The sequence below is a fragment of the Anneissia japonica genome, unplaced genomic scaffold (genome assembly GCF_011630105.1).
Source record: "Anneissia japonica isolate Jap-2015-1 unplaced genomic scaffold, ASM1163010v1 scaffold2756_len2360902_cov194, whole genome shotgun sequence".
In the NCBI taxonomy this organism is placed as follows: domain Eukaryota; kingdom Metazoa; phylum Echinodermata; class Crinoidea; order Comatulida; family Comatulidae; genus Anneissia; species Anneissia japonica.
Genome location: NW_022719050.1, coordinates 687,041 through 705,996, shown reverse-complemented (window position 1 = coordinate 705,996; position 18,956 = coordinate 687,041). Strand labels below are relative to the sequence as shown.

Below are 18,956 nucleotides of genomic sequence, written 5' to 3'. Positions count from 1 at the left end.
ATATATATATATATATATAAATTCGCAATTTGTCATCAGTTTGGTGTTATCCTAAATGAAGCAATTACAATAGCCCATATCAAATGAAATACATGTATTGAGAAAAAAAATATAACTTGAATGGGAAATTCTATCCAAGAAAATATACAACTTTGCTTCACATTCAGACAGTAGTAACACATTCACACCTATCAGTACAAAGTTTGCTTTGTAGCTTAGATGTTAAATAGCCAAGCTCAGATCATAGTAACCGCTCCAATTTACCAGCTGATAGAGCAGTGCAGGACCGTATCTAGCTGCCACTGGAGGTTTGCGGTGGTGTACAATTTATAATGGACCTACTGGGGTATGGTGTCCCCTGGAATCCCTGGCGGGGTAAAGGTTCAGAGATGTTTACATCTCAGCTTCAGTACTGTAGGGGTTCCAATTGCCCAAAGTACTGGTTAAAATGTAAACATTAAAAATTTTTGGAAAATAGTTACAGAAAACAAATTTAGCTGAACCTATTCCGCAATCATTGCACCCTCCTGGATGTGAGCCTGCGGTGGAATAGTTATCAGAGGTCACTGGTTCAAATCTCACTAAGTCAATGCATTTTTTTCAAGTGTACAGTACATCTTTATATACAATGTGCTCACAAATTAAGTAAAATAAAAATAAATCAAAACTTAAATATTTTCCAAAAGTGGAAATTCAGAAAGAATATCTCATTGGTCAAATATATGAAATAAAAATTATCAAGCAAAAAGCATTTTTCATTTTTGTTGGAGCAGCATGTCAAACCCTAAAGTTTAAAAAGCATGTTTCGAAAAATTATCATCAGCGCTTCATTCTAAGATGATAATTAAGCATCACAGTAAATCAGAGAGTATATTGGACTTGGAAATATATATTGGAAGTGGAAATATATATGGACTCATCAGTGCTTTATTCTAAGATGATAATTAGGCATCACAATAAATCTGAGAGTATATTGGACTTAAATATACATGGATTCAAAATAGTCATATGGCCATTGACCACTAGACAGCCACTATAATCATAGTATACTAAAAAAAAATCTATTATAATAGAAATAAATGTAGCACATATTTTTGGTTATAAAGAATACAAAACTTTTTACAATAGCATAATAAAGCAAATCGGCATAGCTATTACACAAGACAAATACACAACGCATAATTTGTATTTTACCTTATGAAAAATAAACTGAAGGCACTTTTACTAACTCTAGCCAACAAACACTCCTCTCACAGACTGACACACTGACGTTTTCAACCAAACAAGTGCCTGACCTAATATTAAAGAGATGACCTTGTAATATCATCAATTTACACCATTTTTAACTATGATCATTTAAAGAAATTTTGGTTTTAAGAGAGCCGTGAAATTATCTTGTTCAACCCTGTGTACTGTAAAGATTTTTCTCACCAGAGAGACCCGAATACAAATACATATATGAAGGGTCTCAACAATGATTATGGTTCCATTTCACTTACAGTGACTTAAAATTCCACCATTAAGGGTGAGAACAATAGGGCTGAAAATGATCAGTGTCACCTACTAAACACGATGTCAAATACAAACAAGTCAAATTCTATACAATACCCTTATAGGACGACTAATTGCACAAAACATGAAACATTATATTCTGAGAACATACAACATATGTAGACTTTATATAGACACCGCTATAGAAATTAGAAACTGTTGAACTATTGAATAAGTTATCAAAATAAGTTTTTGTTTTCTGAGTTGCATATCAGCAAGATAACGGATACTGTACTTGCTGTAAAACATGCTCCAAAATAAAACAAAATACTTTCAATGAAGTATACAACTTAAATTCTACAACAGTCAATCATTCATTACTGTAACAACAACAGGATCCAACAATGTTCAAGAAAAAAAACTTTCTGTATAATGTACCAAAGCCAAGTAAAAAACCATATTTATGCAATTACAAAGCAGTGAGCAGCAGTATTTTTTATATCTAAAATCATTATTTTTATTTTTTTTGGAACACTGCATTTCTTAAACAATATATAAATTTTGTTCCAACAACTATTCCAGAATAATGATTTGTATCTTACTGTATTTTTCTAAGACTTATTAGCAATTGTAGAAAAGTTTGGTTATAACAGTGTAAGAAACAGTTAAAGTGGAAATAAAAAGCAATGTGTAAACAAGTTAAAACTTGGCAGGCATAACAATGTTACTCTTTAAAAAATGAACAAACATCACTGTTAGATCGCGGGAAAAACATTTTTCCATCCTTGGTTTGTCGCAAAATCCGACCTTGGCAGACTATGTCCTGCAAGAAAAAAAAAAACCATTTAGTATGGAATACTAAGCAAGACCAATATGTACTATCGTTAAGCAATATGTCTTTAAAAAGCAATTTTTCATGGTTATTTATTTATTAGTTTGTGCTTTTAGAATGTGAGAATGTGTAAGTCCAAGATAAACTAACTATATGAAGGATGCTACTTTAGATGGTTTTATTCAATCACATATTTACTTATCAACTGAAAAGGATAGTGATATTGCTGCATGAAAAGCCAATAAAAGGATATGAACCTCGGGAATTTGTTCAGGCTCAAATTACATCTACTTTACCTGCATGGATAGTTGATTAAATTAACATTTGATTTATTCGGTGGGTACACCAAGGATAACCATTGAAAGAAAGTCAAAAGACTTATTTCCAGTGGTATCCTTCTGTTGGTGATTCTGCAGTACACTGGCAGACAATCAATTATTCTTTTCCAAAGATTCCAAATGGGCTATATTTGCACACAGGATCAATGGATTAGTGTAAATAACTCTTCCGAAAAAACGGTGCATTTTTATATAAAACTTATTTATATATTTTTTGTATATCTTGACAAATCAGGCCTGATCAATATTGATGAGAGGCGGCCACAATATTCATATTCGTATTCATTTAATTTATAAGCCATGAAATGCTTGCACCTAGGGTTAAAACATAGTGTGAGCCACTTTACAACCCGTCAACAGTGCAAGCTGGGTTAACTAAGCATGGCAGGCAGAAAATGGTCAGCGTGTGGTTCCAACCCTCGACAATGTTCAGAACCTGAATGGAAATCGCTGTGTCAAACAGTTACATTGACGGACATGTAAGAATCAGTTGTTATTGCATTTATGCCTAAGGATCTGGAGGAAAACCATTCTCAAATATGTTGTACAAATGAATTTTTATTGGAGTTTGTTAGGTTTGCTAATTTGAAAAGAAGTAAACACGTTGGTTGATTCAATACATATTTGTATTAGGTGTTAGGATATGCATTTGTGTACTTGAAAAGTAGTAACCCAATCAGTTAACACAGAAAATAATCTTTGACTAATACTTACTGAATTCTCCTGTGGCCATCTGTACAGACAGTATCTATATTTTTCAGCATCTTCATCAAATTCTTTAATACCATTAAGGAATTTTAAATCATAACGTACATCATCTAAAACAATACAAATAATTATAAACATATTTTCAAGCTTTCTTATTGAGAAATACTATTAACAAATAATTCACTGGTCACCATATAGACTAAAGAAGCCCAATTTACACTGACAAATTGGAGCTAAGATCAGCTGCGAGATGGCCCTGCCAAACATAGTTATCCATACACTGAGTTTTAGAAATTTAAGTTGTTTTTGAGTGTTTTTTTTTTTTTTTTTTTTTTTTTGTGAGGAAGAGTACTACAATGTTCCTAATTTGCACTCAGGACCCAATGTTTAACAGTCTGTAGTCAATATGTTGAGGAAAATACTTACACTGCAAAAATGGGAACAGAATTATAACTAGACTTCGGCAAGGGCTGTGAATTCTATGCTACTAATATGAACTGGTGTTGAGAATCACAATGACTTTAAAGAGGATAAAGTAGTGACCTATGGTAAAACTTTGGTGTGAAATTAATGATTGGTTTAAGAGATACTGTATAAAATATTTATTTTTAAAACTTGTATTATTTAAAATTATAATCTGAGTGAGTAATTTAAGATATTAAGTATTTGAGGTGCCTGAAAAATCCACTTGGCCATACTATTCTCATTTTGTGCTGTACTAAAAAAAACCCCCAAAAAACATACACATAAATGTACGTACAGATACTTGTGTATACACACAGACGTACACACACCCACACAGACACACAAACACACTGGTTCCTAGAATATGCATTTTAACAAATGTGACCAGCTTTGGCTAAACCAGTTTTTATATTCTGCATAAATACTTCATTACAACAGTGTTCATTTGATATTTAATTTATTTGATATCCGACATGTAGGTATTGAGAGAACAGCTTTCAAAGATTCCAAAACCAATAGTTTATTTTTAATATTTGTATTGTAAAAATAATTTTAATATACTCCTCAGTTAGATTTAGTGATTGATATTTTGCAGAAATATACTTTAATATATCTTCTTAAAAATAAAAAAAATGATGTTTTGGGTGCTTGAGCGAAATTAGAAATTGCAAGAAATGGCGGATTTTGCCAGAGCCGGCCACAAATGTCAGATTTTTAAAAATACCTGAATCGTCAAGCTGAACTTGAAATTGAAGAGAACATGATGTTAATTCCAAGCCAAATGTGTAATCAGCAGAGGTCTTAACAGTAACAGTCACCGTGTAATAGACCCTAGTGAAGAGTGAACCTGAAACTTCGCTGACTGCAACATCTACATCATTACCATTGTCATTCATTTCCCACGAGGGCTTGTCAGTACCCTTCTTAACGGTGGCAACTAAATAAAATCGGCATGTTCCATCAGATTTCTTTAAGCATGTGCGAGGTGAATTCTGCATAAATTTCAGGACTACATTATCATTCGCACAATTTACTTGACTAGTAAAATCTGAAATTGTGAAGAGAAGAGAATTAAATAATTTGAACAAAAATATTATAAAAAATAAACAAAATCTAATTGGAGTTGTTTTCAGGACCTTTTAACATTATCATTGGCGGCAGCAGTTTCATTGGCTTATTACCTAGAAATTTTTGGTGATAATCACAGATGTAGCAGTGATGTTTTGCTTACCTGAAGTTTTAATGTACCAAATACTCAGTATGTTGTCAAATAGATGCGAAAAAATTGCTAGTGATTCGAGTGGGAAACGAACACACAACTTCCAGATAACTAGCCTGGTGTAATGACCACTAGACCACTGAGCATATGCTTAGTGACTAGTGTTGAATGCAATCCCCAAGTAGCAGCAGGTATTGCAAATGTTACTTCAATGAGTGTTCGCATCAGGAAAATATCATAGGAGTGATGTTTTGCCCTACCTGACGCGTTATTGTACAGAATACTCAGTACGTTCCCAAATACTTGCGAAAAAATGTGCTAGTGATTCAGGAGGGAATCAAACACACAACCTCCAGATACTAGCCTGGTGTCACAGTTGTTTCATCTTGTTCCTTACCCTAGGTGGCATTGCAGTCTTGCCATTACACAGTATTTATTTAAATTTAGCTACAAGGGCCAACTAGCTTTCCTATGTGGCAATCCCTTCACAAGTCTCAATATGAGGATAAGGTTGTAGAGTTGCTTTTGATCATAACAAAAAAAAATTCTGTTACCATGACAGGAACGGAACCTATGACTTTGGGATTGGAAGGCAAGCATCTTAACTACCAAACTATTTAACTACCATGGCTTGTACTAGAACCAAGCTTAATGCCATGGAATACATTTTCAATACAGCCACATTGAGATACACAGCTCTATTTGTCATATTAATCCATTATTAATGTATTTTTCTATATTTATCTATAAATTTTCATTTTTTTATGTTTCTTACATAATGTACAACAAATGTGATTGTTATAATTATCATTATTATTATTGTTATTAATATTAATCGCAAAAGGCCGCCGAAAGCTATGAATAATGCTGAATATAGCTACATTTTAGAAAGATCTTTGCAAATTAAAGACAAATTACTCTTTAGATAAAGAACTTTGCCAATAATTTTGATTATAATATTGAGAAAAACAGGTAAGGTGCCATCATTATTACTCCTAAGAATAATACAGTAAAAAATGGATTATAACATGGAGGTATACAATTTTATATTTCCATGATTATACCAGACATGCTAAAATGTTGTGATGAATGTGACATTCCTTATTCATCAAATATTGACTTATTTTACTTTTAGTGATTAACATGGTCACTTTTTAATATATTTCATTCTATTAACGGTATATAATTTAGCGAACATTTTTAGGCGTTTTATCAGCGGCCTTTTGCAAGATTATGATGTATTGGAGTAGATCCAGATATTTGCAGGAAGGGGTTCAGAGCTCCTGTAGCATAAGTTTATAACTTGGGGAAACCGTCTTCTGTCCTTTCACCCTCCCATATTTTGAGAGACTTAAAAGCCAACAATAATATTATTCATAAATCACCCCCCTACCCATAAAGAAAAAAAGGCTTCTGACTATTTACCTAAAGTGTAACACCTGAACACATTTTTGTTAACAAAAAATTACTCTCGTTAAGGGTTGTAGGGGGTCCGGATGTCGACGGCCATTATTCCATATGGATCCGCCCAGAAGTACCTGTATCGTTTAAATATCATCATTCTGTGAAGCCAGTTGGCCAAACGCTGCAAGTATTGCCATATATAGCAGAATATTCTAAAGCATAATATTGGATTGGATTTATTCGGTGTAAACACCAAGGATAGCCCACGAAAGTCTAGAAGAAGACTTATTTCCAGTGGGGTCCTTCTGGTGGTGATTGGGCAGTACACCGGGAGACAATCCCCTACTCTTTTCCGAAGAGTGTACTGCGTTCTTTAACGTGCACATGGGCCATAATGCACAAGACGGTGCGCTATTGTAACTTGTATTTCAGCCCTCTAGCTGAAACACAAGGAGAGGCAGCGATGGGAATTGAACCAGGGACCTATAGATCTCCACGGTTCAGCGCACACACAGCGGCTACCACCAGATTAGCCGACTGAGCTAAGCTGCTCTCATATTGAATGCTGCGACGTCTTAAACTATAATTTTAGAAAGACCTTTGCAAATGAAAGTAAATTACCTTTTTTTTATGTAATTTATATAAAGAATAACATGAGTTAATATTAAATTTGTTTATAATGTTGAAGCATATACAATAGGATTACTGATAATTGATAATATAGTAAAAATGGATTGTACAATACCGTACATAAATAATAATGTTGTGACGGATGTATACATTTCTTAATCGTCCTGTATTGACTTATTTTAGTGATTAACATGGTCATTTTATAATATATTTTATTCCATTATATATAGAGAACCTATGCGTTTGTATCAGCTGCATTCACTGAATTGGTATACTCCACATAATACTATCCTCCTTTCATTGTACTATAATAATAATAATAATAATAATAATAATAATAATAATTTGGAAAGCGCTTTTTTAACAGCGGCACACATCACACATCACACCATCAATGGTGCATCCACAGTAAAACTATAACAATCAAAATCATTAAAACTAACAAAATCAAAAGAACACACAAAAAAGTATGATTAGGGAGAACGGAGTACAATCTCACTGTTCAGGCTTATTACAAGTAGAACACAACTTGTAGATACAGGGTAGCCACTCCCTGGGACATGAATTAACTTAACCAAGGAGGTGTATATGTATATATACATACTTCCTTGACTTGACTTACTAAAGGATATATACAGTAAAGTAAAGACAAAAAAGAAATTAACACCAGGAAATAATTAAATGAACCACACCTACATTTAAATAGTTTATTTACATAAATAAACCACATAAATCATGATGATGAGCTGCAATGAATAAAACATTATATAGTACTACAGTAACTTAATACTTTAAAAATTCTAGATAATAATAATAAATAGTAGTAATAAGCAGTAATAATGTAATTAATGACACTAAAAATATGAGTAAATAGTAACATCAGTCTACATTGATTTGTAGCCTTAATGTGTATGCCCTTTTTAAATAAGATCTACAGAATTCATCAAATATTGTGTGCGCTATAATTTAAAAATTTCCGGAAAACATGATCTCAGTTACTGTGCCCATCTAACATAAGAAATAAACCAACATCTTCATTGGACCCAAACAGATTCCATAATTCTGAAAGTCCTAAGTCATGAAGCTATCTATGCAAGTGTACTTTACTAACATAATATGAATAATGATTTCTCATTCTTTTGCTCCTGTTTTTGTAAAATTATTTTGTATGATATTTAATTGGACATAAATAGGAACTCAAAATATGCCAGTAATTTTAAGATATTTAAAAAGAATGGTGCTACGATACATTTCTTCCATAGCTGTGCAAGCGTGTGTACGTATAAATTGGCACAAACTTCTTGTCCTTACTCAAATTAGTATATGATTATCTGTACAATATTACTATTATTGTCAACAAAAACAAACTTACCCTCATAATCTTTAAGAACTATCTCCACATCTGGTGACCTGAAATAAAATAATTTGAGTTTGATTACAAATTACATCTAAACATTTTTGGTGTGCACATCTTTGCTGAAATCACCAAATCATGATTTTTACGAGGTACAGTAGATATAAAATTTTTTATATATTGATTAAGAACTTGCACATAAATCTATGTACACACAACTAAATTATATGCGACAAATTTGTGTGATGTGCACATGTATAGGCTTGATGATGTCATATTACAACCCAGTTTCCTAGGTTAGCTTGATGCTTCGAAATTTCATAGAGCATTGATTATGTGATATGAGGTATTGAGATGCCAATTTCCATTTATTCATTTTATCATCTTTGTCGAGGATCTCTTAGAGGGGGTGCCGTGACAAAGTACATGGATGACACCTACGTCTACGAGTGTGTTGGCAGGGATGGGACAAATGGGCTCCAAACCATTCTTAATGAGACTGTTAAGTGGGCAGATAACAACTTGTCTCTTCACATTAAAAATTCAAAGGAAAAAAGGGTTAGCTGTAAAAAAGTCGAACTCGAATTTGACCCACCCCATATTAGAGAATGTAACTTAGAATGTGTCACATAATTTAAACTGCTTGGCATAATTACTGCAAATAGTTCATCCTGACAGCCCCACATTGGTTACATAATCAGTGTCATTTTAGAATGTACCTAAACAAGTTCAAGGAGCTGGTCTTAATGACTCCAAACTTTTTAATTTCTCTATCAGTACCATTAGACCTATACCAGAATATGCATTTCCAGTGTGGGGTAGAGGGGCGGATCCAGGATTTGAAAGAGTGTTTCCAAAAAAACCCAAAATGAAAGGGGGGAAAATAATACCTAGATGGCCAGAAATGAGCTTTCCCAACCTCTGAGTAGTTTTTTTAATGACCTTTAAGTTCTTCAAAATTTAAGGTTTTTCCCCTCTTGAAAAAGGTAAGGTAATTTTACCTAATTCTTTCTGCCTATAACATAGAGAAAAAAAATCAAAGACATAGGCAATTTAGTATTATTCCAACATTATTAAGTAGTTGGGTACATAGTCTTTCTTCCAGTGGATCGATGAACTGATAGGCCTGAAGAACTCACTTTCCCGAAAATTATCTATGTGTTAAATATTAATTACTTACTCCTCTTCTGTCTGGAAAATGGAAGAACACAACATATTATCTGTGTTCCATTCACAATAAGGATTTGATGCACATTTACCATGTACGTATCGCATACAATTTACTAATTGAAATCCAAATACTTGGCCATTCGTGGTGCCGTAAACATAAGCATTTGTATTGTTGCCAGTATAATGTACACGTAGATCTGTCACTTCATCCAAGCCCTATGAGATAGACATAAATAATAAATGCCAGTTGTCTGTCAGACTAAAAGATGTTTAAACAGACAAAGTAAAGCATTTCCCAACTACATGATTTATTTGATCAGATATGTCTGACACGCTATCAAACTATATCGGCAATTTATACATGGTAACTGATTATAAGTAGCAACCGTGGTGTATTGACACCGCTCTTAAACACCAACTAACAGCAGCTACTAATAAATTTCATTTGGAAAACTTCAAATAAAGGAATAAACGTAATTTATACTTTACCTCATTGCTCAAATCAATCTTGTGAAATATTTGCTGCTGACTTTCACTTTTGTAGGCCATAAAGATGGCACCATTATCTATATTTCATCATTAAAAAGAAGTATACTATGTGTTAAAGTAGTCTTCTGGAAGTGGTGTATGTGATCGAGCTTGGACAAAAACAACGATTTCGGGAGGAATCCGGGAGAAATTATAAATCCGGGAGAAAATGTTGGGTTTCCGGGAGCCCGGGAGATCGATCAAAAATCCGGGAGACTCCCGGGTGTTCCGGGAGACTTGGGAGCCCTGGCATTCAGATTCTGAATTGATGCTAGGGTCTAGTTAGGCCACGGGCCTAGTTAGGTCAGGAGCCAAGCCTATAAGGTAGGTCTAGGTGCACAAAGATTACTAGGTTGGGTAGGCCAGGGCTTTGGAGATGTGGCGCAGTTAGACTATTTTAAAACACAGAATCGTTTCTATTGTTTTTTCGACTTTCTTTATTAGATAAATAAGCTCTACAATGGCGGATCCTGTTTGCTGCAGGGGAGAGGGTGTGGTGGGGTATGGAAAGACTATGCAGCAGTCAACTAAATCAGTACCCAAGAGTGTACCATGAATCATTTAACTAAGAGATATAAATCGGTCGAGTGAACTCCTTCACGTGAGCCTCGAAACACATGCATCTGCCCCTGTTCTGTAGTAGTAGGGGACACTACTACTAGTGACTAAGTGACCTTACTGGGGTATAAATATATATATATATATATATATACATATACATATATACATTTTAAATGCTAAAGAGCGGAATTCTGTGTGATTGAAGGTGGTGGTTGTAAAAAAAAAATAGGTGCCTTGACCAGGAATATATACATACATACATACAATACAGTGCCAAAGAAATAGCCCCAACCTGACCCTGCAACCTTCAGCTGTAAGTGTGGGCACCAAGGTTGGGGTTGAGGTACAAAATTTTATATCTATGGCACTTCCTAGATGTCCAAAAATGGCACTCTCAGACTAAAAATTTAAAGGTAATTTATATTTCTTTAAATACCAGCCCTCACAACCACCACCTTCAATCTACTTATTGGTTAAAGGCGGTGATTAATGAAGCGTTCGTCAAACACAAATTTTAGCCCATACCTGTACCAATTATGTAGACAGGTTTGCCAATCAGTTTATCCTCGACAACAATACTTGTATAAACAACATTCTGCATAATAAACAAGGGCGTTGGTGTGTTGTCTACTGCATGACCATTCTCAATAAGTGGATGAATCAGGTTGTATTTCCAGTACCTGTCATAAGACGACGCTGGAATTGGTGCAGAACACTTGATAAAACAGAAACGATAGTGTTAAAATAATAACAATAATTAGAGCAGTTACTTTATAGAGTCCATACCTCAACCCTGTGCCTGAATACCGAACGTGATATTCAACCTTGACCTGAAGTTTATGTCGACTGAAAATGATTAGAAATTACAATTGGTTAGGAAGATATGATCGATAATGTAAAAACACAAAATTGCACGTAGATGACGTCACACATGACTGAGTACATTGAAAACCTTATTGTGGCTATTCCAGGCCAAGCCAAATGTTTATTGAAGCTGTTATGTATGTAACTCGTGCCAATTTTGAGATATCGTGCTAACAAAAAATGGGGAGAAATAAAGAAAAAAAAAATCTCTGACAATAACTAGAGGTGATATGCTCGTGAGCCGATACGCTCATGAAGCGGATCACCACTAAGAAAGTCATAAATTATTTGGATGATTTGTTAAAAATGATATCTGAAATGATTTGTTAAAACATGTAGGCTAAATTCTGAACAATTCACTTCTTTATTATATGTGTGAAATTCATTTATTGCCCCGAGATCAAATAAAAAATGGAAAGTACGCTGTTCTCCCAATTGAAACAATTTGTCAATAAAATTCAGCTACAGTATGCACACAGTGTGGGGCGTTATCCCTTTTGAGTGGGGTTTGATTACATATAGCCTAGGTATAGATTGCAATGATGTTCATTTATCTGGAAGAAGGCCAGCCTAGACTACTTAGGCCTAATCAGTGGTTTTATTATTTTAGAATCGCAAAATTTGTACTGGTTGGTCACTTATTTTGACCAGTAAAATTGACGGCTGTTTATTGAAGCTGTCATGTATGTAACTTTGGGAGAACACTGCAGTAGCACCTTCCTTAGACTAACAAAATTTACTGAGATACAAGCTTTTGCTAGCTTTATCAGGTGAGCCTATTGCTCTAGATTTTATGTGACAATAAAGTGGTAGTATGTATATAATTGTTCTTTTTTGTTGACGAACGAGATTATTTACAGTATTAGACCTACAATATAAATTGTACAGTTTGGATGAAACTTTGAAAATATCCACTACAACAATGATAAAAAATTAAACAAGGACTTCTAAAACTTACTAGGCCAGGTCTAGGTGAAATAGTTTCAGCAAGCCAAAGATCCTTGATAGTTTTCTGACCTCGAAACATTACTGTATCCATTTTGTCCTGAATGGAACTTAGGTCAAACCAGCACACTGCTGACTGTTGCAAACTCAATCTAATAAATAAAATTATAAAAAAAATTGTCCTGAAGGGGATAGAAATTGTCCCTGACCCCAAGGACGAAACCTAATGCTCCTAGATTAGGGTCCCCTAGATTTAGGCCAATTCAATTACTTCAATCAAACAATACAATAATTCTTTATTCCAAACAAGCAATATAAATCATAAATGCCGAATAAAAATTCTAAAATAAAAGATCTTTTGGATTGGCCACAAGATAAGGAGGAAAACGGAAGATAAAAACTTTATTTCTAACGGTTCTTCAGGATTTACCAAGGTTCACAATATCTGATGTAAAAATTATGTTATTAAAGTACTATCAGTCAAAAAGAGAGGAAAATACCTCAAAAATTTGAAGGGGTAAAGTAAATTATTAGCTTCTAACAAGAAACAGATCGAACAAAAAAGCAGATTTTACAGATGTACACACATTTTATTACAAACATCCTTAAATTGATTATTACCCAATCTAAGAATATAGAAAATTGATGGGAGAATTTTTTTTAATTCAAATTTTTAAGTTAATAACTTACATCAATATACAAATGAAACAACTAAAATGTGGAATTAAACTGTTCACTTTTTTTTTACATCATGACTGATAGTACATCTTTAAGATGATAAGATCTTTAGAAACATATTATGATTGGATTGGATTTATTCGGTGTAAACACTAAGGATAGCCCAAGAAAGTCTAGAAGAAGACTTATTTTCATTGGGGTCCTTCTGGTGGTGATTGGGCAGTACACTGGGAGACAATGCCTAACCCTTTTCCGAAGAGCGTACTGCGTTCTTTCACGTCCACATGGGCCATAAATGCACACGGGACCAACAACTTAAATGTCTCATCCGAAAGACGGTGTGCTATTGTAACTTGTATTTCAGCCCTCCAGCTGAAACACAAGAGGCGGCAATGATGGGAATTGAACCGGGGACATAGAGATCTCCATGGTTTAGCGTACACACAAAGGCTACCACCAGATTAGCCGACTGAGTTAAGCTGCTCTCATGATAAATGGAACTCACTCTGGTGTTGTGAATACAGCATACACAATGTCAGGATCTTTAGAGGACTGATACATATCTCCTGTAAAGATAACAATATGTAGGTTGGAGTGGAGACTGCAACTATGTTTGCCATAGTCAGGATGAGTATTATCTCTATCTACCATGTTTCAAAACTCATTTCACTCACATCAAGTTTCATTAATTTAATCAGTCTTATTGATTATTTAAGTTGCATTTCCCCCTTGCCTTCATATTATAAATTTATATTAATTATATATTTCTTTCATTAAAAGATGTAATTTTCTCATGAAAAAGACAATAATTCATTAAAAAATATTTAACTTTCTGTATTCTGCATCGGACAACAAATCTTTAATTCCTAAAAAAAAAATAAAAATTCTTATAATGAACATTTTAAAACTATTCAGCAGTATTAAAAAAGAGCCTCAATAATTGATACAGTACTTACTTATTTCATTGAAGAAGAATGGGTCGTAATCTCCACCGATTGAGCAATCCAGTCGGGCTTTAATAAACGATATAAGTTTACCGTTAAAACTATCCGAAGTACCACCTTCGTCAGTCTGTGTTCAAGAACAATATGTAAAGCGATTTTTAATCAGACACTCAAATTCTATTTGAAAAAGACACGTGGCATGCTTAAAATGGTCATGATGACATCACATCATGACCATATATAGACATATCATGACTATATATGGGCATAAAACAGTTTTTAATACAGAAAATTACATACCGTAAAACCTCCAAAGTCCAATGGGCTTAATTACGAGATGAAGCCCATCTTGAATTGAACCCCCTCTTTAGTTTGCAAAATTAGCCTCGAAAAGCCTTGGGTCGGACTGTTCCATTTTTTTTCCGAAGGGGTGTTCCGTTTTGGGAACAATGGCAATTAGTCGGTTATCCAGGTAAGTATTCACGAAATAGACTGCAAAATTAGCCTCGAAAAGAAGCCCATAGGCTTCTTTTCAAGATAGCCTAGGTTCTTTTCGAGATAGTACAGTATATACACAGTAAATGAATTGCAAAAAACAAAATAAATTGAAAACAAGCTTGGTTTATACAGTAGTTTTGGTGATTTAAGTAGCCTCGAAAAGAAGCCCATCCAAAGATCGCAAAAAAAAAAAAAAAGAAGCCCATGGTTTCAATTTTAGCTTTCACAGCAATAAAATAATAAACATAACTGTAATGACATAACAAATAATATTCTGGTGTTTTTCTTTATAACTTTATCTTGGTATAAGGGCTCATTTACTTTCAAATGTGTTAAATGAATACATTTTAAAAATATTTAAATGTTTTAGCCAAATTTGCTTGTCTGATTTGAGAAGGAATTCTGAATAATGGAATGAAGCGATGCTATTCCAAGTTTTTTGGCTGGGATAAAAACCAACCTTGTGGTCAAGCCATTGGCCCTAGCAATATTTAGTCCAATGGGTGAGCTTGCTATATAGGATTAATATGTCTTTCCAATTTTTTGTCTTTATTGATTAATACTAAGTCACATTGAAGAGAGTGTTCCTACGTCCCTCACAGAAACAAGGGAGTAAATCAGCATTTTCTTTTGTAATCCCCGGCAAAAAAACAAGTTTTAGTTAATAAGAATAATGTAAATACAATTAATAATACTTTTGATTTGAACTCATCATTGAGGACGAGTTTGGTTGTGATCCGCGGCACTAACGCCCGTATTCTCAAAACAAACTTTAGTCGAACTTCGAACTAGAACTTCATTTAGTGCTAGTTGCAACTTCAATTTGTATTCACAAACAATGTAGTCTAAGTATTAACTACGACTAAATCAAGTCCTAGTTTTAGTTCAACTGAAGACGACTGGCAAGCCACGACTATCAAACTAACCAATGAAAAGAGCTAACTTTAATAGCAGACTAAATTTTAGAGATCGGGCAACGCGGATGAATATTAAGCTGCCATCTGTGGTTCAAAAACGTATTTCCTCATAATTCATAATAGACCATCATTCGCTAATTAATGTTCTATAATAATAACTATATTAGTTATTAACATATTACGATAAAGAATTTGAACAGTCACTGAAACTTTGCTTTCTTTGGAAAACTATTATAGTTGAGCCTGAGCGAGGGCGGTGCCATCTTTTTTGTTGTTATGGTAAAGCTAGGTGCAAATTAGGAACTATCGTATGTGGCTAGAAAAACACGTTAATTTCTCCTTTTGGAAGCTAAACTTGATGTCTCTTTTGTTTAACACACCGAAGTTACATCAAACTAAATAAGCGAGATACGTTCAAATAAGTAGAAAAATAATGACGTCATAAATAAAAATTCAGTTTTTTAAAATTCAGATGGCAATATGGTGATGCCACAATGTCCGATCAGCCATAATGATCTATAAAATCATATCTACAACTCATGTGCTTTCAGAATATGTACGTACGTGCACGTTATGATGCACGAACGGAAAATTAAGGTACTTGACATTCAACCTTGACCTGAAGTGTAAGCCCATTTAATATGATTCAGAAATGATGAATGTTCAAGATGTTTATGGGAATTTTGGAGGAAAGAAAGATGTGGGGGGGGGGGGTGTCAGAAGGGTGTCAGAAAAAACATTTATTTTGACCATGATGAAGTCATCAAAATGTAAAAAGAAGTCATATATGAAAGAATATTGTATTGGGGGTCACTTTTCATCCTAAGGAGCTATAACTGATTAAGAATAGGCCTGATTTTAGCATATTTACTGTGTACGGCATTGCTATTGGCCTTAAGATGACCGAAAATAATGGAAATTTGTGAAAACAATGTCAGGAACCTAAATAATGTAAAAAAAACTTAATTTCTAGCTTCCGTACGTGCTGTGCACATAAAAATGCGCGCACATAGTGGAAAATGTAAAAAAAATTTTGAAATGCTCACAATGGCCTGAAACATGCTCTAATTTAGTCAAAGAGTGATTTTGAGCATTTTTAAATTTTGATGCACGCATGCATATTTTGGTACGTGTTATTTCACCTTGACCTAAAGTTTATGCCTACTAAATATGAATTAGAAATGACAATTGATTAGGATATGATCGATAATGTAAAAACGCAAAATTGCACATAGATGACGTTACGCATGACTGAGCACATTGAAAACCTTATTGTGACTATTCCAGGCCAAGCCAAATGTTCCTCGAAGTGCGCATGTGCATAGCTCACAGGAATTTTGAGATATCGTGCGAACAGATATTTGACAGAAATGTAAAATAAAAAAAAAGAAAAGAAAAAAAAGATCTCTGACAATAACAAGAGGTGATCCGCTGGGAAAGCGGATCACCAATAAATACAGAATACTCACATTACAAATGCGGCCTACTCGTGAATATATAATCTTTCCATGATTTATATACTCTTCAGCAAATTCACGGAAAAAAAAGTAGGTGTAATCACCACGTTTAACAGGTTTTCCAACAAAATTTGCCTCTGTTAAGAAAAAATATATGATTATATTTTGTTTTCCTAGTATATTTTACAAAAAGTTAACATAAGGGCACATAGAAAAAATTATTAGATTATTACTCATTTTAAAAAAATTGATGAGGGCGGGAGTTGGATTTTCCCCCATTTTTTTTCCGGGGGGGGGGGGGGGGGGGGGGGGGGGGGGGGGGGGAGTGGAGAGATATATATACCCAGGGATTCCTGTGTGCATGAACAGAACGAACATGACGTGGCATCACCATTTTTCGAAGTGGCAGATGCATTCAAACAACTGTCGGCCCTGTGATTCAATGGCCAATCCAAAAATAGGCCTATATATTCCGGTGAAAAAAATCAGACATTTTTCGAGCCTCAAAGGGAAGGAAACACCCTAATTTTAGTTATAGTAGGCATAGGCGCCTAGGCTTTGGTCTTTACCTATACCTGAACTTTTTTTTTTGATGTCGTAAGTTAGTTTTTGCCAAACAACAACCAATCCAACCAAACACATCCATCACAAGGAAGACCGCCCACAAGTTATTTTTAGCAGCATGAGTCTCTGTAACATGTGAGTCGTCATGCTGTAAATCAACGATCCGATCAGTCAACTGGATGGGTCTCTTTAGGGATGGGCCACAATGTCGCCCATTTTTAGCTGCAGCTGTGAAACACTCGAGTCTTCACGCAGTGAATTAAGGATCCGATCAGCCCACTGGTCGGGTCTCTTTAGAGACGGACCGCGGCGTTGTCTATTTTTAGTCGCATTTAGCGAGCTGTTTATTTTTTGCGACAGTAAGCAACCAGTTTAAAGAATGGGCTTTGCATTTTCAACTTTACAGTGATCCCAAATCAATCGAGAGTTCCGAATTCGGAGCCAATTCCTGTATAACTATTTTGTGAGCATTTGTTTTTTGCAAAGTTATTTTTATGCAGTTAAAATAAATGCGAAAAAAAAAAAAATAAATAAATAAATACATAAAATTATTCCCCTATCAATATTTCCAAAATTGTTGACGCGAACGGGAGTGATAATCTAACAAATTTTTCTATTTGCCCTAATTCCAAATCAATAAGTAGGTCGCTTAAGTGTGTATGACTACAGTATATCAAATGTTACGTAAACCTAGCACAGGCTACATGATCTGTTTGTTTCATGCTTTGAACTTTGATCAAGACATGTTAAAGCCCCATTCCCGGCAAAATTTCACTAAAAATTGACTTTTTTTAGAAAATATGCATTTGCATTACTCCAATTATTATAAATCATGGAAAAATATTGGCATGAATTTTAGTTTTATGCAAAAGAATAAAAAAAATGAGAAATACAGACTATTTCTCATAAAATATTACCATTTTCTCAACGAATTCATCGTTACTAGGCAAATTCAGAGGTTGTAGATCGCATCCACTGGAATACTCTCGCTTTTATTTATACAGTCAATAAAGTGCGCCCTCTCTAATGAGATTACTTTTTGTACTTCGCATCTCGCACAATGCGGTCGTTCGGTTAGAGATTTGTTTGTTTGAGTGTCAAAATCTCAGTCAGAATCAGTTTTTAACAAATTTGAAATAATTCCTGTGAAATATTATATTCACAAGTGTCAATACTAGCAACGGAAAATATCATGTCGGCCGTTTTTATGTGTGATAACAGAACCTAAATCGAGGTAAGGCTAGGCCTAGCCTAGCAGCATTGAATAGGCTAATGTTTTCGGCGCCTACGATATTTCTTCTCATGACCTATCGCAAAATCAACATGAAAAATTCATCCGCATTTATTTTTTGTGTGGAACACAAAAAATCAAATTTCAGTCTTATTTTA

General features: G+C 34.3%; 1 protein-coding gene across 1 annotated transcript in view; it reads right to left on the bottom strand.

The window, feature by feature from the left end:
- Nucleotides 1–433: 433 nt before the first annotated feature.
- The window catches only part of LOC117110725 (semaphorin-1A-like), a 23,355-nt gene continuing 4,832 nt past the window's right edge, over nucleotides 434–18,956 (bottom strand). The window contains exons 5-15 of the mRNA XM_033253502.1: nucleotides 17,016–17,140; nucleotides 14,144–14,258; nucleotides 13,693–13,753; nucleotides 12,523–12,661; nucleotides 11,226–11,415; nucleotides 10,101–10,177; nucleotides 9,622–9,827; nucleotides 8,460–8,497; nucleotides 4,559–4,882; nucleotides 3,376–3,479; nucleotides 434–2,314 (exon numbers count right to left, since the gene is read on the bottom strand). Coding sequence (XP_033109393.1) covers nucleotides 2,216–2,314; nucleotides 3,376–3,479; nucleotides 4,559–4,882; nucleotides 8,460–8,497; nucleotides 9,622–9,827; nucleotides 10,101–10,177; nucleotides 11,226–11,415; nucleotides 12,523–12,661; nucleotides 13,693–13,753; nucleotides 14,144–14,258; nucleotides 17,016–17,140 — 1,478 coding nt within the window. The 3' untranslated portion in view covers nucleotides 434–2,215. The remainder of the gene's footprint in view (nucleotides 2,315–3,375; nucleotides 3,480–4,558; nucleotides 4,883–8,459; nucleotides 8,498–9,621; nucleotides 9,828–10,100; nucleotides 10,178–11,225; nucleotides 11,416–12,522; nucleotides 12,662–13,692; nucleotides 13,754–14,143; nucleotides 14,259–17,015; nucleotides 17,141–18,956) is intronic.